General features: G+C 42.0%; 3 protein-coding genes across 5 annotated transcripts in view; 2 read left to right on the top strand and 1 right to left on the bottom strand.

Annotated features, from left to right (window-relative positions):
- Positions 1-591: 591 nt before the first annotated feature.
- On the bottom strand, positions 592-11281 carry LOC306921552 (GTPase IMAP family member 4-like). 3 transcript variants are annotated; one of them, XM_079498727.1, is made up of 6 exons: positions 11013-11275; positions 10370-10450; positions 9364-9489; positions 8715-8858; positions 2191-2296; positions 592-2026 (listed from the first exon to the last, which is right to left on the bottom strand). In XM_079498727.1, the coding sequence occupies exons 5-6, from the start codon at positions 2210-2212 to the stop codon at positions 1224-1226; spliced, it is 825 nt and encodes a 274-aa protein (XP_079354853.1). In that variant the 5' UTR covers positions 2213-2296; positions 8715-8858; positions 9364-9489; positions 10370-10450; positions 11013-11275; the 3' UTR covers positions 592-1223. The 3 variants fall into 3 exon arrangements, 2 of the variants coding, with proteins under 2 accessions (XP_079354853.1, XP_079354852.1); XM_079498726.1 differs by having other exon boundaries at positions 10370-10454; XR_013789789.1 differs by lacking the exons at positions 592-2026; positions 2191-2296 and having other exon boundaries at positions 8565-8858; positions 10370-10454; positions 11013-11281.
- Positions 11282-14510: 3229 nt separating this feature from the next.
- Positions 14511-15964, top strand: LOC306921512 (claudin-4-like). Its single transcript, XM_079498660.1, has 2 exons — positions 14511-14605; positions 14777-15964. The coding sequence occupies exon 2, from the start codon at positions 14971-14973 to the stop codon at positions 15640-15642; it is 672 nt and encodes a 223-aa protein (XP_079354786.1). The 5' UTR covers positions 14511-14605; positions 14777-14970; the 3' UTR covers positions 15643-15964.
- A 3728-nt stretch (positions 15965-19692) lies between these two features.
- slc25a10b (solute carrier family 25 member 10b) overlaps positions 19693-23081 on the top strand; it is a 13932-nt gene continuing 10543 nt past the window's right edge. Inside the window, exon 1 of the mRNA XM_079500233.1 lies at positions 19693-20370. Coding sequence (XP_079356359.1) covers positions 20281-20370 — 90 coding nt within the window. The 5' untranslated portion in view covers positions 19693-20280. The remainder of the gene's footprint in view (positions 20371-23081) is intronic.

Here is a 23081-nt window from a genome sequence, read left to right on the forward strand (position 1 = left end):
GCTTGTCATGTTGATGTTCTGTACAGCACAGCACATTTTTAAATGTGCTTTATAAATAAACGTGATTTGATTTGATTTATGTAATTTCACGATAATCCAGAAATCACATTATGAACCGCTAATGCCAACAGTTGTTACGCTAGTACACTACTTATTCCTACTGTGTGGTCTCTGTACTGCTTCTATAGCATAATGTACGTTCCCTATTTCAAAAAGCCTAGGCAAGTTTGATTCCAATAAGTATAATATTTTAAGTCAAAAGTTATTTTGTAGATTTATGTGCACACAAATCAAAATGTAATATGCCTGCCTACACAGGAAAATCCTCAGTTAATTCATTCACAGGTGGACCTTTAAGGGGCCTAAAAATAAGGGTAAAAATCAAAGGACCCTGTATGTAAAAAATGCTCCTTTAATCATAATGTCTTTATACTGTACTGTACTTTCTTCACTTCAAAGAGCTGAATGGTCTCAAGCCTGTTGATTTAAACTCCTGTTCAGTATGTCAGTAACATAGGATGCAGGAGGACAGATTCTGAATGCACTAAATTTTATTTTATTTATAGAGCACAATTCATTCAATAAAACAAAACCATCCCAACCCTGGGTAAATACAAGAGAGAAATGTGCATATAATTTGTAATATAAGTTTATATAAAATGATATTGTGTAAGTACAGAAATGAAAATGACACATCATGTTCCTCACTCAGCTTGAGTAATGAATTATACATAAGTATGTTGTAAGTTCCATGCTAATGTGACAATTTATTTAGGTTGGTGCTGTGGTTAAGCATAGTTAGAATAATGTGACCTTATCTGGTGCTACAGTCAGGCTTATGTCACTTTTTAAAAAGCATTTTGTAGTTAGAAAAAGTTGAAAGACCAACCAGTCATCTTTGATCATACATGAGAATTTGAATGAAAAAATAAAAATGCTGTTAAATTAATCTTATTTCATTCATTGGAATAACATCTTCAATATCACTGATATCTCCTGTGTCAGGGCCCAGGGGGGGGGGGGGGGGCTTTCTGCCTCTATTGATAGTAGGCTACAGTGGAGAGAGACAGGAAACAGGGAGAGAGTCGGGAGTGACATGCAGGATTCTGTCCTCAGAAATCGAACCCGGGACACGCTGTCAACTTTGTCAAGCATCAAAGTCCATAGTCTCCATAGGCGCCCCAACCACTCGGCCATCAGTGCCGCACGATGATGAAAGTCGGTCAGGGCTGTTTCATCTTTTGGTCATCTTTTGGTTTCATCCACCAGCTGAGAGATTTGGAAATCACTCCAGTTACAGCCATGACTGCTGATACCGCTTTAGCTGTGCTAAAGGAAGCTACTGCTGCCCCAAGCAGACCAGTCCCCACACTCTCCATTGTGTCGACTCCCCACTTCTTCCATTCCTCCGCCTTCATCTTTCTCTGTGCCTCTTGGTGTAGATCGCTGGTGTAATGACTTCCATTCCATTCCATGATCTCATCTATCTTTTCAAACAGCTCATTGACTTGAGTACGATTATCCTCACGTGTGTTGTCGAAGACCAGGTACCCACCAATGCTACTGATGAGATCCATGAGTTCGGGACTTTTCTGTAAGTGGGTTACAACTGAATCTTTGAGCCTGTCAGCCCATGTGAAAATTATCAGAATATACTTGGATGCTTCCTCCCCAAAGTTGTCCTGGATCCATTTGACGGTGTTCCTCTCCTCCTGTGTGAACCTCGCACTCAGGCTGATGACCAGCAGGAACACATGGGGTCCAGGGCTGGACAGATGGATACATCTTTCTATTTCACTTTTCCATTGTGCGGCTGTCATCGCAGTGTCAAATATCCCTGGTGTGTCGATGACGCTGACAGTTCTTCTGTCAACATGGCTGATTTCTTTGGAGCAGTGGATTGTCACAGAAGACAGGGATATGTCCTCTGTATGAAACACTTTTCGGCCCAGGATTGTGTTTCCTGTCGCACTTTTCCCTGCCCCGGTCTTCCCCACCAGCACAATCCTTGTGTCAGAGGGGGAGTCTGTCAGAAAAACAAACAAAAAAACAATATAAAACATACATTTTAATAAGAGTTCAAGCAAGAGTAGAGTAAGCAAGAGTAAGCAAGAGTAAGAAAACCTCTATTATAAGTAGGTGGGTATTGACAACAATAAACATACATTTCTTCAGGCTGAATTCACTTACCTCCGAAACATTTAGCTTCCATTAAATAACTTGGATGGATGGAGTTTTCAACCACGGAATCCGATGCAGATTTCAAAGAAATACTGGTCTGGTCTGGTCTCTCTCTCTCTCTCTGTCTCTCTCTCTCTCTCTCTCTCTCAGAGTCTGTGTTGCAGGGAAACAAGCTTTAGTGTTTCCAGGGAAATGAAACCTAAACTCCATTATGTTGGCTGTGTGTAGCTATTCCATCTAGTGGAGGATTATGCTATGTGCAACAATCCTGCAGCCTGTAATTTAACTCTAGCACCACGCCACACCATCCAGGTGGCCAGTTGTCCTAGCCTGGCTAATAAGCCAGACGCGAAAAAATTGCCTGCCGGCGGATTACAAGACAGTGTGATATTAGTCTGGCTTATTAGCCAGGCTACAGTTGTCCGGGTGCCCCCTCAACCAGGGTGCCAGTTGTCTGGGTGCCCACTCACCCAGGTGGCCAGTTGTCCGGGTGCCCACTCACCCAGGTGGACAGTTGTCCGGGTGCCCACTCATCCAGGTGCCCAGTTGTCCAGGTGCCCAGTTGTCCAGGGTGGCAACTTGTCCAGGGTGCCCACTTGTTCAGTCAGACTATTTGAGTGCGGTACTGTACTGTACCGTACCGTACTGTACCATACTGTACGGTAGGCCTACTTTGTAGTTTGGTAGAAGGCGGACGGATAAACGGCCATGTGCTTGTGTACCCCCTTTCCATTAGGGTAGAAGGGTATCAATATCGCATTGCGTGGATTTGCATTACAAAGGCAGAAATCTTGCTACGTGAGGCTATAGCCTCATGTAGCAATTAAGACTTCTGCAGTGCATACAGCAAGACTTCTGCAGTGCACAGAAAGACTTCTGCAGTGCATACAGCAAGACTTCTGCAGTGCATACAGCAAGACTTCTGCAGTGCACAGAAAGACTTCTGCAGTGCACAGAAAGACTTCTGCAGTGCATACAGAAAGACTTCTGCAGTGCATACAGCAAGACTTCTGCAGTGCACAGAAAGACTTCTGCAGTGCATACAGAAAGACTTCTGCAGTGCATACAGCAAGACTTCTGCAGTGCACAGAAAGACTTCTGCAGTGCATACAGCAAGACTTCTGCAGTGCATACAGCAAGACTTCTGCAGTGCACAGAAAGACTTCTGCAGTGCATACAGCAAGACTTCTGCAGTGCACAGAAAGACTTCTGCAGTGCATACAGCAAGACTTCTGCAGTGCACAGAAAGACTTCTGCAGTGCATACAGAAAGACTTCTGCAGTGCATACAGCAAGACTTCTGCAGTGCACAGAAAGACTTCTGCAGTGCACAGAAAGACTTCTGCAGTGCATACAGCAAGACTTCTGCAGTGCACAGAAAGACTTCTGCAGTGCATACAGAAAGACTTCTGCAGTGCATACAGAAAGACTTCTGCAGTGCATACAGAAAGACTTCTGCAGTGCATACAGCAAGACTTCTGCAGTGCACAGAAAGACTTCTGCAGTGCACAGAAAGACTTCTGCAGTGCATACAGAAAGACTTCTGCAGTGCATACAGCAAGACTTCTGCAGTGCACAGAAAGACTTCTGCAGTGCATACAGAAAGACTTCTGCAGTGCATACAGAAAGACTTCTGCAGTGTATACAGGAATATTAAGTAGCCGTACTATAGTAGGGCTACTTAATATTCCTGTATGCACTGTAGTCTCCAGAATGAACCACATGTTCAGTAACATAACATTTTACTATTACAGTAACTTAAGTAGGCTACTATACCCCAATTGCCAAAAAGCTATGTGATATTCCTAATGGTACAATCTTGGATAGTCTTGATTGTGACTATAATTTCCATATGTGTTCATGAACATACAGTATGGTGGTCTGCATACAGTTTAGTCCAGTATTGTCTTTTTCTTTTCTTTTTCTTTTTTTACACAGGGTAGTAGCTGAGACTGAGCAAAGGTTCTCATTTCCAGCAACGCCCCCTACTAGACAGACACATATTAAAACCTGGGAGCATTCCATAAATGGCCTTTTCACATAGTTTTGTCTCACACAGACAGAGCAACGAACACTTATCGGTCCGATAAGGTTGAAACGAGAGGGGAGCTTATATGGGACATACTGTATCTTAAAAGTAACCAACTATATAACACAATTTACAATTTACAATTTAGGCATTTAGCAGACGCTCTTAATCCAGAGCGACTTACATTAAGCAATAACAAAAGCATGGCATACATCACATATATAAAAAGTAGTTATCATGAATCATGCGTAGACTAAGAACGTAACAGTGGAGTATCTATGTAAACTATACATACTATACTATATAATATATTATACATGTGTACTATAAAGTGCTATGACTACATAATGCACATAATGTCATGTGCATTAACACTAAATGCACATGACACAACAGACAACACCTATGGTTTTGTGATGTCTAAGAAGAAAATCCCAGTCTGGGTTACCTACCCAGGGCAGAAGAAACTTTTAGAAGCAATGCTGTTGTGCAGATAGACTTTTATTATTTTAACCCAGTGCCGTCTCCAGGCACAAATCAGCAGGGGGGCATATTTTTTTCCAAAGGGGGCACTTTGTTTATCAAACCCACTATATGTAAAACTAATACTCGCCTATTAACACAGTGATTCTTTGAAATAGGCTACAAGTAGGCTACAATTATGCAGCAGCACCAACAACAAACAAACAAATACAATATGTTGAGCATTATAATGTCTTCTGCATATACATTGTATTTCTATTAAGTATTCAATTAATTTGAAAATGTATATATTTATAATAATCATGACGCCACTGCCTCCACCACCATGGGTGGTAATCAGATCTTTCTTGGGCTACACCATTGTGTACCAATTTGCATGAGGTTTGGACAAAATCTGTTGGACTTGGACTACTAACAAAAAGTGTGTTTAGCAAAAAACAGCCTTATGGTGGCCCTATAAAAGGCCGATTTGAAAAAATGTGGCGTGGAACAAAATCATGTTCATATAGATTGGGCTTAATTCACTTTGCAGTTTCTATGTCATGGCTGATTGATTGATTGATTGAAGAATTTATTAACAGTTTGCAGAATTACAGTACATTTCAAGCACAAACTCAATACAAAGGCTGTTAACTGTGAGTGGACGACCCAATTAAGCATTACACTTGTTTCCAATAGGGTCCACCATGTTCAAATCATCAAAACATTTAGAGACGTACAAATAGACACTTCTATAGACAGAACAGGAATTCATCATAAAGGAGGTAAAAAGGGAAAAGAAACATATACAGTGAGGGAAAAAAAGGGGTGGGTGGTGGGGGGGATTCACGCTCAGCTCCGTTAATTTGTTTGTTTTCCTTGGAGGAGCTGCGTTGGGTCCCCAAGTCGGCTCCGTGGCCGTACCTTGATATACAGAAACGCAGGCAGGCTTTAGACCAGATATGTCAACTTAACAGTACACCTAAATAGTATGTAGGCTTTCCACAGTTACTATGGAAAGCCTGGTGACGTGAACTTAGTTCATAAATATATACAACTCAAGATACTAATTCACATACAGTACCTATACATTTCAGTTTATGAGCAATGTATGATCAATTTACTGTGTTTTCCTCTTCTTGCTGCAATTCATTATTGTTCTTTGTCATTGTTTATAATTATGTTGCTATTATTAATATGCATTTGCTACCATGTGACATCATCGGCAGGCAGGTTTGGTCATTTCAAAAAGATTTCACACTTTTTTTTTTTTTTTGTGATTAGTATTTTATTGGATTTTCTTTTTCAGACACAAACACAACACCCACAATACCAGTAACAACAATACAGAACAAACAAACAAGGACAAAATAAAATAAAAAAAGCGTTTGACACAAATCGACAGTCACATTACAAAAAATAAGAAAAAGACACAACTAGGAGGGAAGGAAGGGGAGGGGAGGCTGTGTTCTTCTCGATAGAGACATATATGTGAGCAGGCGAGGATCTACTGTAGGGGGGGCAGCCAGTAGTCTGTCATTACGTAGTGCTATCGTACAGAAGGAATCTGTCCCACTTCTGGTGGAACTGATCTATCCTATTTTTCATAGAGAATGATACTCTTTCATATGACGCTGTACTGTTTAGTAAGTTATGCCATTCTGTAATTTATTGATGGTACGTGGGCTGATTTCCATAATTGGACTAGCAGCCTCCTGCCCAGCATTATGGCTGTTTGGATCCATTCCACGTGTGTGGAAGGAGTTATATCTTTAAGAATAGAAGGATCTCCTAGTATAAATAAGCGGATATCGAGAGGGATATCTTGACCAATGATTCTCTCAATAAGATCATGTATTTGTGTCCAAAAATCTTGTACCCTGGGGCACTTCCATAAGACATGGGTCAACGTACCTTCGTTCGGGCACTTCCAGCATCCTGGATCATTTTTGAGCTTTGCTCTATGTAATTTAGAAGGGGTCCAATACATTCTATTAAAGATTTTAAACTGAATTAGCCTAGTGCGAATATTGCGTGACATGTGCTTTGAATTGCCTAGTATGTTGACCCATTCTTTTTCTGTAAAAGTAGTTTGCATGTCTTTTTCCCATACCATTTTCAGAGCACTAGTAGTACTAACTTTCTCCAGCAACATCGAGTAGTAGAGCGATGCTTCATGACCCCTACCGTAGCTAGTGATAATAGAAGAGGGAGTCTTCCCATTCTGAGGGACCAAGGAGCTTCTAGACATTTTTCTCAACAGGCTTTGAAGTTGGACATAATGCCAGTATTGTTGTCTATTTAGGTTAAATTCTGCCTGTAGGTCATTAAATGATTTGAGTTCCTGGTCTCTGTAGAGGTCACCAAGCACCGCCACTCCCTTTTCCACCCATTCCTTCCAATAGATGGAGGATCTGCCAATATGTATACGAGAATTAAGCCATATGCTAGAAGTCTTATTTAATAATGGATCAAAGTTAAGAATTTTAGCTGCCTTGTTCCAGACCCCCTTCAGACATGTCAACACTGGGTGAGACTGTACACTTGAAGGTAGGGAGGCCGAGGCATAGGCCTTCAAGGGGAGAGCAGAACACTGATATCCTTCCACGTCAAACCACGGGGGGGCACGTTCGGGGGGAAGTGACCAGTGTGCCAAATGCCGCAGGCAAAAGGCATAGTGGTACAAAAGTAGATTCGGTATCCCTAAACCACCTTGATCTACCCTGTTTTGAAGTTTCTTGAGACATATCCTAGGTCGTTTCCCCTCCCACAGAAAAAGGCTACACAACTGGTTGTACTTGTGGAAGTACTTCATGGGAACCTCAACGGGCAATGATTGTAAAATATAGTTAAATTTGGGAGCTACAGTCATTTTTAGCACATTCGCTTTTGCCCACAAAGAGAGACGAAGAGGTGCCCATCGTTCTATGTCAAGCTTAAATTTTTCAAATAGGGGTTCTATGTTAACCTTTATGAGATCTGACAGATTAGATGGGAATACAACTCCAAGATAGCCTAGGCCCTGCGTTGGCCATCTAAAGTTTCCTGATTGGAACAGGGTTCTGGGAAGATTTCACACTTTTTAATATTATTTTTTGGTTCAGTGGTTATTTTGTAAGAACAATGGTTTCTTTTCAGCATATTAACTTTCCAGGAAGAGCAATTAAGGCTGTAGTCTATACTGGAATCGATCAATGATTTTATTGGTAGGCAAGTTTCAGAACTGTCCATAGCCACCAATGAGACGCAGAGTGACAGATTAACTAGAAAAAGTGCCCCTCGGGGCACAGGTCTCCACCAGCCAGGCCAGGTCAGATTGTGGCCTCCTGGTGGCGCTAAATAGGCCAATGTGAAAAGGGTGCCATTTGTTCTTATGGCAATTGGATGATTTGAGGCATTTTGTTCCAAAAATGTGTTCTGCAAAAATCCACCTGTTGGTGGCGCTATAACAGGCCAATGTGAAAAGGGTGGGGTATATTCCTCAGCCTAGTAGGAAAGTGCGTGAAAGATTTCACGTAAATTGCACGCTGCGTTCCTGATTTGAGGCTTTGTGTTCAAAACCGGCCAATCCTGCAAACTTTGAAAGCCAATGTTAGCCAATTAGAATGGAATATGAAATATCGGACAGATCCATCTTGAACACGTGACTATGGTAATATGAAAAAATGTGTTTTTAAAAAGTCGGCCTCCTGGTGGCGCTATAACAGGCCATTCTGGAAAATGTGGGGTAGAGGTTCATCGTTGCCATCCAGGGTGTGTGTGTGCAAAATTTGCCATCGATCGGGTTAACAGTGCCGGAGATTAGCTGTACACAGACGGACGGACACATACACTCACACACGGACGGATGGAGTGCAAAACATACAGTACAGTATGCCTTCGGCCTGGTGGAGACAATGAGCATTACGGAGTAGGCTATCATTTGAAGATAAGGCTGAAAATGGGTGAAGTGCTCCTTTAAGGGCTCCAGCGGTTTCTGACCAGTGCAGTAAAACACCATATCAATATTCCAGTGACAACACCTATGAATGCACCATCATAACCAACCCAATTATTGATCCAGCCAATTATTAATCCTGTAACCACAGCAACAAGGAGCTCCAGTCTGTCACTGATAATACGCTGCCTGTCCTCTTTTCTCCACTGGTATCTGTAGCGATCTCTCTCTTCCACGTCATTGGATCGCACTGTAATGAACACAGACACGCACGCACGCACGCACGCACACACACACACACACACACACACACACACACACACACACACACACACACACACACACACACACACACACACACGCACACAAACCAAAAACATTATTTATTAATTCACGCACCGATGGACAAACTGCAACAGTGCCTGTGCATTGGCACTGCCCTCACAATTCAATTCGATTATGATTCACCAGGTAACGATTCTATTCGATTCTACAATGTATTGCAATGCATGCACATTTCTATATTACTGCACAGCATGCACATTTTTTATCAGTCAATACAAGCAGTCAGATATACTGAACAACATGTTTTATTTATAATTATATTATATATAATATTATATAAAGTATTATAATTATATATAATTATATTTAGGCTTCCATTATCGATTATATCACATTGCATTGCTGCATGGCCAAATGGCCACCTCACTGATTTGTGCTTACTGGGACAAACAATCTTCTCCTTGACTCACCTAGTGTTGCTTCCTGGATCAAAGATCCTTTGGTGACTGTTATCAGGTCTTTGGAGGACAACAGTTGCGTCTGCATGTCTCCTTTTTGTCTTTGTTGCAGTCCCTGAGAGTCTCTATGACTAGGACCTGCACATGTGAATATTGAAAGGAACTACTACATGCATTTTAAAACCGTTTTAAAAATGTAATATCATATTGTTTATGTCCCTCAAACGTATTTCTGATGGCCTACTGTAAATCACCGATATTTGACCAATCTGCGAATGAAATCGTTACCAAGAAATGTCTTCATCAATTTTTCTGGCTTTATTGATAGGTTGAAAGTAATCTGACAGGAAATGGGGAGAGAGATGTGGGGAAGACACGACACGGCACGGCACTCCGTCAGGCTGGCTCAGCAGCCTAGGTGCCCAGACGGTTGAGCTAACCGTCCGGGCTCTAAAGGTGTTTAATAATGTAACTTTTAATAATGTATTAAAAAGAAATTCAACTCCCAGGGGAAATCTCATAAAAAACACCTCAAGGTCGGATTAGTTCAGGTGCAGACAAATGAGTGTAAGTCCTAAGGATGCCAAATATACAGATAAGTGTGTGTGTGAACTCCTTTGAGTACTAAAACGTTTTCTGGAATGGTGGCCTGCACTAACTTGCCTATTTAGGAGTATGCTTGGCACTACCAGTACAACCAAATCAGTTGAGCTGTGCCTGAGGTGTGATGGAGAAAGCCTGATTGTTCAAAATTGTGTATTTGTGGGTTAGAAAACATTTGGGAGCGCAAAAAACACGTCACATTTTTGAAAAGTTGAATTTCATGTTGTATAGGCCCTTGAATATTTGAATATACGATATAAGACAATATCCTATCTTCTTTACCAAACCGTCCAACTCACTTTATCACATTTGACTTGACTTTCTTATCTTTACAAATATATTTTGGTCTTTTCCTGACTCCCTGTCCCTGTTGCTTATCCTAGCACTCCATATGGTTAAAGAAATAAAAACTCACTTTTATTCATCCTGTAATCAGTGGATTGTTGGTGGTTCGAAGATTGTTCCATCAGGTTTGTACTCCCTGATAGACACTGACCTATCTAAAGGGAAAAATAGACATGTCAAATAATTTTCTCTTTATTTCAGTTAATTTAGGTTAGCATAGTTGATACTACTGTATCCAAAATAATGGAGCTAAATTGAAATGATTAAAACATGGGGGAGAGTCACAATATTAGTAATCTTTTTAGGCAACCAACAAGTTTTTCAATATGGAAAACAATGTCTGTGCCTTGTTAACAAATATTGTACATTACACTAGGCTACACAGTGAATTTGATTGATGGAAGTTGTACAAAACTAAAATACTAAACAAAATACTACAACCCGTAAAGGTTACAACCTTAATTGGTTATAGAATATAATAATTAAATCTGACTGTATTGGCCAGTAGGCCAACATACACAGTCAGACACATTCACAATAATAATGTAGTTATGTGTTCAACGTAGGTTCAGGAGTAGAGACCACCTCTGCTTATCTCGATCACTCCCATCACCTTATTAACTACACAGCGTTGCTAGTCTCACAGCCAATCCATGTAGCAATCACCACAGTATAAACTATGAATACACCAAAGACGATATCATACCACTTACCTGTTTGATTCTGTTTTGTGCCGTAATACTTCCCAACCTCCTCCCCAACAAACCCCCTTAATCCACTTGTGTTTTCTTCTTTAACTTGAACAGAAGGTGTGGTCTCTTACAAACAATATGTCTTCTCTTTACATTTGCCCAGTCTCTTTCGTCTGATGTAGTCACACGTCAAGTTAACGTTAATGATTACTAGCCTACCTGCAGACTGCAGTAGGCCTACCTGTAGTGTTACTTTCATGTTACCAAGAAACAAAACTATCCCATCACATGACAATAAACAGACATTTCTTGCCTACGTTCAGGCCCTAGACATTTAGCATCTACAAACTTTGGATGAATAATTGAATATGGAATCTTATGTCGATGATGCAGTTACTAGAAAAACTGGTTCTCTCTCTCTCTCTCTCTCTCTGATTATGTCAGTGTTTTCTAGGAAAATGAATCCTAAACTCGAGAGGACCTCAATCATGTTGGTAGTGTAACATTTCCATCTAGTGGAGGATTATGCTATGTGCAACAATCCTGGAGCCTGTATGTTCAGTAAAACATCAAATATAACTGTAAACTGAAGCACATGCACAAAGTTGATATATCATAATATCACCTACAGGTGGAAATCATTATACCTAACCCATTAATTTGATTCAGTTGATAGCTGTCTGTCAGCATCATAGCTTCAGAAATAGCTGTCTGCCAGCACAGTTCACAAAATTACAAACTTACTCTTATTTAGAGCCATGATCTCAGCTGAGCCTGGGTGATGGAAGTTCTCAGGTATAGAGCAAAACAGCTGTTTGGAAGCTTTTATTTTTATTTTTTATAGATAGGCACGATTTACCATTATTTTTTGAAAAGTCCAGTCCAGTGGATCTGTCAGTAGTGGTAGAAGTACAATACAGTACTGTACTTATCCACTGCATCTCACAGATTATTTGACAGCTATTATTATTACCAGTAAGACGCTTGAGGGCGAGAAGCAACCTCGCGTGCACTGGCCATATATGGAGCGTGTCTTGAGTGTACACTACAGGGTTTGATAAGGTCAGATCAACATATGACAGCTCCATATATGGAGATGATCTAAGGGTGGCAGCGGTGGCAGTGTCTTGAGTGTACAGGGTTTGATGAGGGCCCAGATACAGTAGGGCCGGGCCTTAATTTTAGGGCCTGTTGAGAACTCTAGTTTTCGCCGGCTGCCGGGCGCGGCGGCGCAAATAACTTTGGCGCAGGCCCATCTAGAGACTTTAAATGGACAGGTATCAGTCAAAAGGGAGACATCAAAGAGGAAGAATGGATGGTGAAGGATCAACATATGGAATGTCAGAACAGGTTCTGACATATATACTAATATTGATGACATCAGGGATCTCCATATATGGGCTTAATTGCGACAGCAGGTCGTATTTACTATCATCCCTGATGATGTGTCATAGTGATGTCACGAGACACGAGATTTTTAGTGACAAAAATGTATGAGCATTTTGAGTGACAAAAAAACGCACGGTTTCATACTTTAACTGCGACCTTTGGTCGCAAATTCACAATCATTTTTCTTATTGTTGTTATTATTATTATTACTCTTATTATTATTATTATTATTATTATTAGATTGAGATCATTGATTAAATCAGCTACCAGTTGCAATATTAATATTTATTAACACAATTTACAATTTAGGCATTTATTTAGTATTGTCATGTTTTTTGTTCTTGCCTAATGTAAATCGCTCTGGATTAAGAGCGATTTACATTAGGCAAGAACAAAAAACATGACAATACATCATATACATAAAAAAGTAATCGTGAATCATACGTAAGCTAAGAACATAACAGTGGAATATCTATATAATGAAACTATGCATATAATATATAGTATATAGCATATAGTGCTATGTCTACATAGAATGCTATCAAAGTCTACATAAGATGCTTACACATTAATCTCTCTCTCCCTCCAAGTTGACGAGCCCTCCATCACCGCTTCCGGTTCTCCATACATCCGGCCAGTTCGTTGCTACTTTGTCCTGGCTGCTATTTTCTCGCTCACCCTTGGTATTTCCTCATACAGAATATTGTGGGTATAACATGTTCACTCTTGCAGATGTCAAGTACTGCATGCAAGATTCTGGTATAACACCCGTAGAGACTTCTGCAGAGTTGGTTTCAGTGACCAGCATTCACTGAAATATAGGAGAATAGACTATACCGTTGCATAGAAGAAGCTGATGTCAGGCGAGGTTTCATACACTGGTACGTTGTTCAGGGCCCTCAATGCAAGTGCCTTCCTCACTTTAAGATCTTGACCCATGAGCCCAGGTATTTGAAGTCCTTAACTTCCTTCAGAGCAGTGCCTCCTGTTGTTGTCTCCTGTTGTTGTCAGAGGTGGATTCTTTTTTTTTGGCTCTGTGGATGTTCTGAATTTGAGATGTTATAGATGAACCTCAGTTTTCTTGCCATTTAGCCGAAGGCCAACCTTGGCACACTCTGACTCCACTCTGTTCAGGAGCTCCACATGTGCTTGTTCCACATGGTCGGAGAGCAGGCTGATGTCGTCCGTATAGTCCAGGTCAGGACTACTGTCGTCTCAACCTCCTTGGTGTTAAGAGTGAAGCCAAGAGCATGCTCTCGTCCACCGATGGCCTTCCTGAGCGCATAGTCCAGGACTAGGTAGGAAGGGAGAAAGGTTGTATTCACCTTAGGGCTAGGATCTTTTTGTTCTTCCTCAGGTGAGCGTTGATGGCGTGATGTATTCAATATAATTCGTTGTAAACCTTTGCGGTGATACATGTCAAGCTGATGCCTCGGTATAGTTGTCTGGTTTAAAGAGCTCTCCAGCTTTATTCAGCGGGATGATGTTAGAGAGACCACATTTCAGGCTGCTTGTTGCTTAGAATAGAGCAAGGTTACAAAACTGTAGGATGATGCTGTCAAGATCACAGATCCTTAAGACCTCTGGGGGTATCCCGTTGGGACGGTATGTTTTCCACAGATCCATCTGCTGTCTTTCAACCTGTCCCTCCTTGGTCCTGTTCCATCCAGTCTCGTTGATAACCCTCCAGACCTCCCCATACTACTCTTTGTGTAGTGATAAGTTTGTTATTTATTCAAGGGAATGTATCCTATATTACAATTGGCAAATGGAAGAGGACAAAGTGGAGATGGAAGAGGACTATAACTGCCAAGATTGCCATGTTCCCCGGAGGACTATAATTTTAGCATTCAACCAAAAAGACAAACAGAGAATTAGAAAAAGATAAACAGAGGGAGAAAGACTTTCCTCATTCCGAGTCCATGAGCTCGCTGCAATATCTTGTAACAAAGTGGCCTTGTGCACTACCATCCTTTTTTGCATAACTGTGTGTGCATGCATGCCTGTGCGAGTGTGCGTATGCACATGTGTGTATGGGCGCCGGCGTGCGCATGTGTGTGTGTGTGTGATGCATGGAGTATTACACATTTCTGCCCTCCTACACCCTATGTGTATGAGCTCCAGAGAGACAGAGTGGCCAGTCACACTGACATTGCTTTACCACAGAGAAACATAGAGGAGCATCAAAACACCGTTGTTGGACCTATAATCATATGGCTACTGAAGTAAGTTTCACAATTTATTTTTTATTTTTACTGGACCCATGAGGGACCAGCCTTACTACAGTAAATATCTACAATTTTATGTATTGCATTATTTATGTGCAGTATACTGTACAAGTATGCTTGTTCCACACTTTACTGAGTGAATAAACAATGTTGATTCACTTTCCACAGTGTTAACCAAGAGAGGCTGCTCGGAGGAGGAAGGATGACCATCTAAGACGCACACTGTGATAACACTATCACAATCTACAAAAGAATCACAGAACTGCGAGTTTCCCTTCAAAAAGTCCAGAGAGAGAGAGAGAAAAAAAAGAATAGAAATTTCAACTACCCCAAGATCCAAGACTATACTTTTGTGCGTGACCATGGCATCTACGGGTCTTCAGGTGCTGGGTATGCTATTGGCTGTGCTGGGTTGGGTCGGTGGAGTGCTAGTGTGTGCTGCACCACTGTGGCGCGTTTCTGCCTTTGTAGGGGGAGAGCTGGTGATCGCCCAGGTGCTGTGGGAAGGACTGTGGATGAACTGTCTTTCCCAGACAACAGGTCAGATCCAGTGCAAGACCTATGACTCCACCTTGGCTCTGCCTGTCTCTCTTCAGGCTGCCCGTGGCCTCACTGTACTGGCCTTGCTCCTGTGCGTGCTGGCCCTAACACTTGGGGTGGCTGGGGCCAAAGGTACTCACTGCATGGGAGACAGTAACCAGGTGCCCAAGGCTCGCCTGTCGAGGATCGCCGGGGTCCTCTTCCTCTTAGCTGGCCTGGTCTACCTGGTACCCATCTGTTGGACTGCCCACTCAATAATCCGGGATTTCTATGACCCAAATGTTGCAGCACCACTAAAACGGGAGCTAGGGCAAGCATTGTACCTCGGCTGGGTGGCAAGTGTGCTGCTGATGGTTGGAGGGGCTCTGTTGAATGCAGGCTCTGCCTCACCAGGTGGGACAGCTCTCCCTACTTTTGGTGTTCCTGTGAAAAACAACCCATCACCACAAGTGGCATCAGGAGAGGCTAAACAGCAGGAGAAGTCTTTTGTATGAGATGTTTTCTTATGATGTATTGGACATGTACAAAGAAACAAGCCCACACATACAGTCATATAAACACATACATATACTTTCATATACATGTACTTAACCGGATATGTAAGTTACCCAAAAAGATAGGGGCCAAAAACTAGTCAGAGCAACTTTCTTACATAATGAGATCAAATCACATTTTTATCATATTGTTTCTCTTATGAAACACTTTGTGCTTCTTAAATGTTAGATGTGAATTTTCTATTTCTTTTTTTTATACATTTTGTGTTCAATAACAGAAATTATCATGATTCCCATGCTCTGTTCATTCATCTAAAGTGTGTGATGTTAATTCTAGTTATAATGAAGATCTGTTCAAATGACGTGTTTTCTAATAGTCATGTATGGCATATTTGGGTGGGTGTTAAAATGAACTGTGGGGTGTTCTAATAGCCAGATGTTTAATAATGTGTGTAACTGTCATTTCTAAAATGCCACTCTGCCTCCTCAGTGCGCACTGCGCAGTGTGTGTGTGTGTGTGTGTGTGTGTGTGTGTGTGTGTGTGTGTGTGTGTGTGTGTGTGTGTGTGTGTGTGTGTGTGTGTTTGTGCGTGCGTGCGTGCGTGTGTGTGTGTGTGTGTGTGCATGCCCATTTGTGTTTGTGCTTTGTGTGGGCAGTTTGTGTACAGAGGGCCAATGTGCGTATGTATATCTGTGTATGCTAGTGCACGTGTGGGCGATGTGTGGAATGTTTTGTTAACTGTTTGCCTCATGTACACGCACTCCCATGCATGGGAGAGATTGTATAGGTAGCGGTACTATATGTACTGTAGACTGTACAGTAGATATAGACACAGACAGTATGTGTGATATACTGTATACTTCCCATGTTCCGAGTCATCGTATGTCCAAATTACCAAATTAAAAATTGGAGTCCATCCACACCGCTGGAGACCTCATCAGAGGAAGACCTGTAGTGTAGAGATGCATTATTATTAGTTGTTACTACTACTACTACTACTACTTTTAATCACATCACATGTTTAATTATTAGTCCCAAGTCAGGTACAGGGAAACTGAATCTACTGTACATTATGTTGACGTCAATCATAGTTTTCTCCAGAGAGTACACAGAACAATATCACACAGAAAAAAACATAATGAACAAAGAAGATCTTCATAGCACGTGCCAGTGTGAGTCATGACTATCCCACTGACCCACTCACAAGAAAACATTATTTACTATGATGGTTCTTTGAAAACAATAGGCAGCATTTATGCAGCCATCTGCTTCCTGGTTTGGGAGTGCATAATCACTTTACAGAGGAAAATGTCTTCTAAGGACCAATGATTCGCCATGAAACTTCTTGCAACCAAACAGTTGTGAGTACAGTAGTTGCATGTGATAAACCATTATCCCCATGGCAGTTGCAAGGAGTTGCAGCATTGGTGTGACATGTCCTTAAAACTGGTTTGTTGCAAGGAGTTGCGACTAGTTGCATTGGTGTGGTTTGGGCCTTACACAACATCAAGTTAGTTAGATGATGTCATTCAAGGTCATCATAGATATTCCATTCAAACACAGGCTACTCCTGTTTACAAATTCAAAACAGAAACATACCATTCTGATCCCCATATTTAGTTGATATATTGTCCAATATTCCTGTCAGACTTTCTAATTATTATTATTTATTTATTTTATTGGTGATCGCTAATCAGATCTCAGGGAAGAATGTTGGGACTGGAGTTAAGTGAAATCCAATTAGTCATCAGCCACTGTCTATATTAAAATACAGAATAGCCTAGGCCTAGGCCTACTTCTGACAGCATACAAATGTGTATATCTTTGTGCTTCTATGTGGCAGAATGTTAGTATTAGCATCTAGCCACTAGAGGTCCCTAAACTCCAATGAGCAGTGAGTTTTACTGTCCTGAAAGTTGATTTCATAATCAAAGGTAAAACAAGCTGGTGCAGGCCTCGGTTGGACTTGGACTGCTATTGCCTTGCTCACAGGGATCTGGAACATTATTTGTACACAAATCTAAAGACTTTGTGCGTGCATATTGGAGATACCGGTAGTTAAGCCAGCAATGGTGGGCCGTCAGGATATTGCAAGTGGGCCTCCAAATACAATATTAACATGCAAAAACTGAATATCAGTATTATTTTTCTTTAAAAGCTTGAAAAATGAGTTTTCAGTGTAATACATAGCTATGTTCATTCCATTGAGCCAAGCCGGGCCATTAAAATAAAAATGCTCTGAAAAGGTTCTGAGGCCCCCCTATCTGACCACGTACTGACCTCCGAATTAAGTTGTCAGATGTGGGCCATGAACACTTTAGAGATTTTCTTAAAGGCAAACAACAGGACATTGCATTTCTTCATGTGTGTAGCAATGGTATACTGAGCCCATGGCCTTGTTTCAGTGAGGTGGCAGATTAGAGAGCTAGCTAGATAGGTGATAGACCCTGGGGTGAAACTCCACTGATAGCTGTAGTTCAGTCAGTGTGCTGTTCATTTAACAGTGTTACATTTCTACAGAACTTTCTCAAAGATCCTGTAGTTTCAAAAGCTCAATCAGCATCCAGTGGGAACCTGACCTTATATTCCATTATCTGTCCCTCTCTACACACACATCCAGCTGTTTTATTAAATCTGCTAATGAAGAACACACACACGCACGCACGCACGCGCACGCACGCACACACACACACACACACACACACACACACACACACACACACACACACACACACACACACACACACACACACACACACACACACACACACACACACACACACAGGGAGGGTGATTAAGGTGAACGAGAGATAAAGTGAGACAATGAGATAGAGTGAGGATATCTTTTTGCATACACATTACACACACAAGTCTTGTGTACAAATTACAATGCACATGTGTTTGTTGAATGAAACTAGCTTCCTTTTGCAACTTTGCCCTTTGCCCTGGATTGTTGAGTCATTGTATGTAGTACAAGCACATTGGGTCAGCTCCGGTTGTTTTTAATTGTGCTAAGGGTGACTTAACTTGACAATTATTATAGATTGTAACTAGCTACAGTAGGCAGTGACCGTGACTCCAAAGTCGTTTTAACACCTGCCAGAACATGAAGGCCTTCGCCAGCAGTAATGCCTGCAGACATTCTATCGCTCCAGCTCCTACAGTTCTACATTTATTTGGCACATACAAGTCCACATACCAACGAGCCACGAAACAGAGTCACATTGTATGCCCTTAGCCCTTTGTCATATCAGCAAGTGTAGTTTGGTTCTTTAACTTCTTTTCATGTAAATATAATGCAATTATGTATGCCTCTTATTGCAGTCCATAGGTCCAGAGAGAGAGAGAGAGAGAGTCTATACCAAGCCTCTCATATGATATAACTATCTCTGACAGAAAATGCACTTGCACAATGCATCTTAATGTAACACAGCTCTGTTTACATCTTTATTTTATTCCAATACATTCAATATTTATTGAGGGCCCTCCTATATACAGGTTTAATGTTTGTTTTTCCTTAGACAAACATTAAAAAAGCCATTGACAATGGACAGAGTTTAATGTTTTGTCACTAACACAAACATTAAATGCCATTAACAATGAACATAGTTTAATGTTTGCTTTGTCCTCGATGTTGTAAGAGCTCCCCTCACTTCACATGGGTGTGATTTCTTGCATATACATTGTTTTATCTTGATTGTTTTGTTCCACTTTTGCGTTGGCAATGTAAAGTTGTAAACGCATGTTTTCTCGTGCCAATAAAGCTCCTTTGAAATTGAGAGAGAGAGAGAGAGCGAGAGAGAGAGAGAGAGAGAGAGAGAGAGAGAATGTGGTTGACTTTAGCTCAGAACTCAGAACGTGTGTCTCTCGAGAATGTTGTAATGTTTCTCCTTAAAGAGACAGGGTGTTCCTGCATGTCTATGCAGCCGGACGAGGGTGCGTGTCACTTTAAAAACCGCAGGGCAGTTGACAATGAATGATAAAGTAGGGTGTATTGTGAGGTTGTTGTGTAGGCAGGCTACACTGGTGCGGGTGAACATCGTAGAAGAAGACTAGCTAGTAGCCGGGGAGTTTGAAGCAGACCTCGTTGTTAATAACACACACTTCTTTCACGTGCACGTCGGCGAACTTTGGATCGACCAGCACGGGAAGGCAGCTCCTCTGTCCGCAGTGGCAATTGGCTGCGCGTGCAAGCTCTCGCAGACAGATACAACCCCCCCCCCTCTGAATGATCTGCTCCTGTGAGTCCTTCCTATCACGCGCTGACCCTGCATGCACGCAGAAGCTTCCACGCATCCACCGTCCGTGATGTGCTGGGACATGATGTGGCGTGCGTGCGCGCGACTGCGCGTGGAGCTGGTGGGAACCCAAAGTCCCCTTTCACCGTGACGCATTCGACCGCCCGGTATGTTTGAAGATTAACGAGTCCGAGACTCCGAGTGTATCATTTGGAACCACGAAGCTACACCCGTGCTAAGTGTGGAACGCAGCCAGGACAGCAGAGCAGAACAGCAGCCAGCACTGCAGGCACTGATACATTAGATATAGGAGGAGGTCACTGCGTTGGTTGGTACGGTCCAGTAGCGCGGTTCCGGTAGCCTGTCTGTCTGTCTGTCTGTCTGTGTGGAAAGTGAAAACATGACGGAAAAACGGATGTCGCGCTGGTATTTCGGGGGGCTCGCCTCCTGCGGGGCCGCATGCTGCACGCATCCTCTGGATCTCATCAAGGTAACTACTCAGTTATTATGGAGGCAGTAACTGTACACTATGCATTACCTTGAGACCTGTGTGCGGACCTTAGAGTATGTGCGGACGAGGCTTCCAGCTGTTTCCTGAAGAGGGTTAAGAACATCTGTCCTACTACTGCAGTGGTTCTCAAATATTTTTTCATGTCAATGAATGACCCCCACATTAATCATGTGTCCGGCTACTAGTGGCTACGGACTGAAAAGTATGTTATGCCAGTGACCCCCATACAAAAAAAAAAAAAAAAAAACTGATTGTGATGCTATATATTATTAACACATTTGTCTGGGAGTGGGAACCCTTCAAGGACCCCTGGGGGTCCACCGTCCCTGTACCCCACTTTATGAATCACTGCTTTCTAGTCTACACAATGTGTAGAGAATACAGTACGCAAGTCGCAAACGCAAACCTGCAACATTGTGTGTTGAATTAGTCTCTCTTTCCTTATTAAAGTGATGTCTCAGTCAGTGTAATACCCCCCTTCTTGTTGTTATTGTTATCATTTTATTTGTATTGACTCCTCTGCTATAGTGGCATGACACATGACCCACAGCCTTTTAGGGTCTGAGTGACAGTGTCACATTTTCATGCTGGTGACATTTTTGATTTTGAAGACAGATTTATTTTAGGTTACCGTTTATATGATGAAGACACATTCAACACAATCACTCTCCCTTCCAAGCCCCAAGGTCACACATGTTATGACAGCATGCAGTCTCTGCTTTGGTTCATCGCTGACTGCAGTCAACAGAGGACACACTTAACGGGTTAAACTTTTAGCCTTAAACAACAGCTTAAGGCAGTATAGGCTTACTTGTGAAAAATGTCACTGTTATTACATGTGTAGTACATCATAGCCTGCAGTGCAGTGGGGTAATCAATATTAGTTTAGTATTATTGTGCAATTACTTGGAACACTAGCATTCATATTCTGGGGGAACACAAGTAGATTGGCTATTTTCTGGGAAGATATTAGGAGTAGAGTTAAAGGGAAATACAACGTCCATAGATGATGACCCAATCAATTTACTAATTGGTATAGAGTGTTTAAGTGGTTAAGTGCTTGCATGTAGTACACATGAGGATGCTGCGTGAGAGACCAACACATGGCCATTTCGTGGGCATATTGTATGGTGGATAAATGGGGTGCCCACACTTTTTGACTTGAGAGCTACTTTCAAAATGACTAGCTCAACAAGATCTACCCACCAACAAAATATTATCCCATTGCTGAAAATGATGAACAGACTTGGAATGGGAAATAGAGGGGGGAAATGGAATTGGTATGTTTCTTTTTGTATATAACTTTGTAATGCTACTGATGTTTCTACTCAGCATTCTTGAATACAAAGTATTCCATTGTAGGTTAACAGGCCCTTTTCGATGTCAATCAATCAAGTCACCTTAATTCAGGTGGCAGATCCCAAAAATATTTTATTTAAATTATATCATGTTTTAGTGGCGTGGCATGTCATGCCTTTGTGATCTACTGGTAGATCGCGGTCTACCTTGTGGGCACCCCTTGTCTAGATACTGTGCCATTAGTCCACTCCATTAAAGTTAAATTTAGATGTTTAGAAATAAAACCTTGTTGTCTTTCCCAAACAAGAAAGTGGCCACACACGCTGATAGCCAATACGTTTTCAGGGAATGTTGAAGGCTTTCCCCTATATGAAACAAGTATTAGGCCTGTGAGCTTGTCTCAACTCATTGACTGTGGCTGATGAATGTAGATGGTGGTTATGGTCTGGTAGGACTCACTGCTACCGGAGCAGCAAAATATCTCTCTCGCTCTATGAACACACACAGTTGAGTGAGTTTTTGGCAGCACATTTTTCCACAGTGTACACGATTCAAGATTTTAGAGAGAGAGAGAATGATTGAAAGAGTTTGGAGTTTTGTACTGTGTGGTCGGGATACATGGTTCCAGTTCTACCGTATCTCTGTGTCTGTCTACACACACACACACACACACACACACACACACACACACACACACACACACACACACACACACACACACACACACACACACACACACACAATCATGAAAAAATAAATATATATACTGTATATCATGAACAAAAATCCTGCACACAGCTCTTGCTGAGCAACATCAGTTTTTATTCAAATGTCTGCATCTGAACTTCCGGAGCTATGTGTGTGGCTGGGTGGATGGGTGCCTGGGTCTGAGCACGAAATCAACATGGCTGTTTTTCACCACCTGTGCGCAACCTAACACACACAAACGCACATATTAACTGTATATATGATGATTTTGGGTGTGCCAGTACAGTACAGTGACAGTACAGTACAGTAGAGGGACCCCCACACGGTAACTGTCATTTCTCAACCGTTTCGGACGTGTGGCGGCTCGCCGGATTCGGCCCGGCCCCCTGGGCGCGTTCCTGGGGGTCTGGATGTTCCGGGGACCCCCCCAGGGACCCCCGGAGACCCCCACATGGTAACCCACTGTTGCATTGTCCTCTTCTCTTGTCATGATCAGAACGTGGCATTTGACTGATGACTCGGCACAGTGCTGACCATAGACATGTAAAGATAGACGCCTCTGGGGCGTGTGTTCTCGAGAGGCGGGCAACATTTTCATGAGATTCCTTGCGAAGCATAGCGGAAGCATGAGCGGAAGCTTGCCAAGCTTTGTCCCTTTGCCCAATGAGGCATCTTTTTTTTTT

Source organism: Electrona antarctica (genome assembly GCF_951216825.1).
Source record: "Electrona antarctica genome assembly, chromosome: 4".
Lineage (NCBI taxonomy): Eukaryota > Metazoa > Chordata > Actinopteri > Myctophiformes > Myctophidae > Electrona > Electrona antarctica.

Coding starts and splice junctions, on each gene's coding strand:
- LOC306921512 (XM_079498660.1), top strand. CDS start 14,971: ATGGCATCTACGGGTCTTCAGGTGCTGGGTATGCTATTGGCTGTGCTG.
- LOC306921552 (XM_079498727.1), bottom strand. CDS start 2,212: ATGGAAGCTAAATGTTTCGGAG. Junction 2,027..2,190: donor GGAAGCTAAATGTTTCGGAG/GTAAGTGAATTC, acceptor TTTTTCTGACAG/ACTCCCCCTCTGACACAAGG.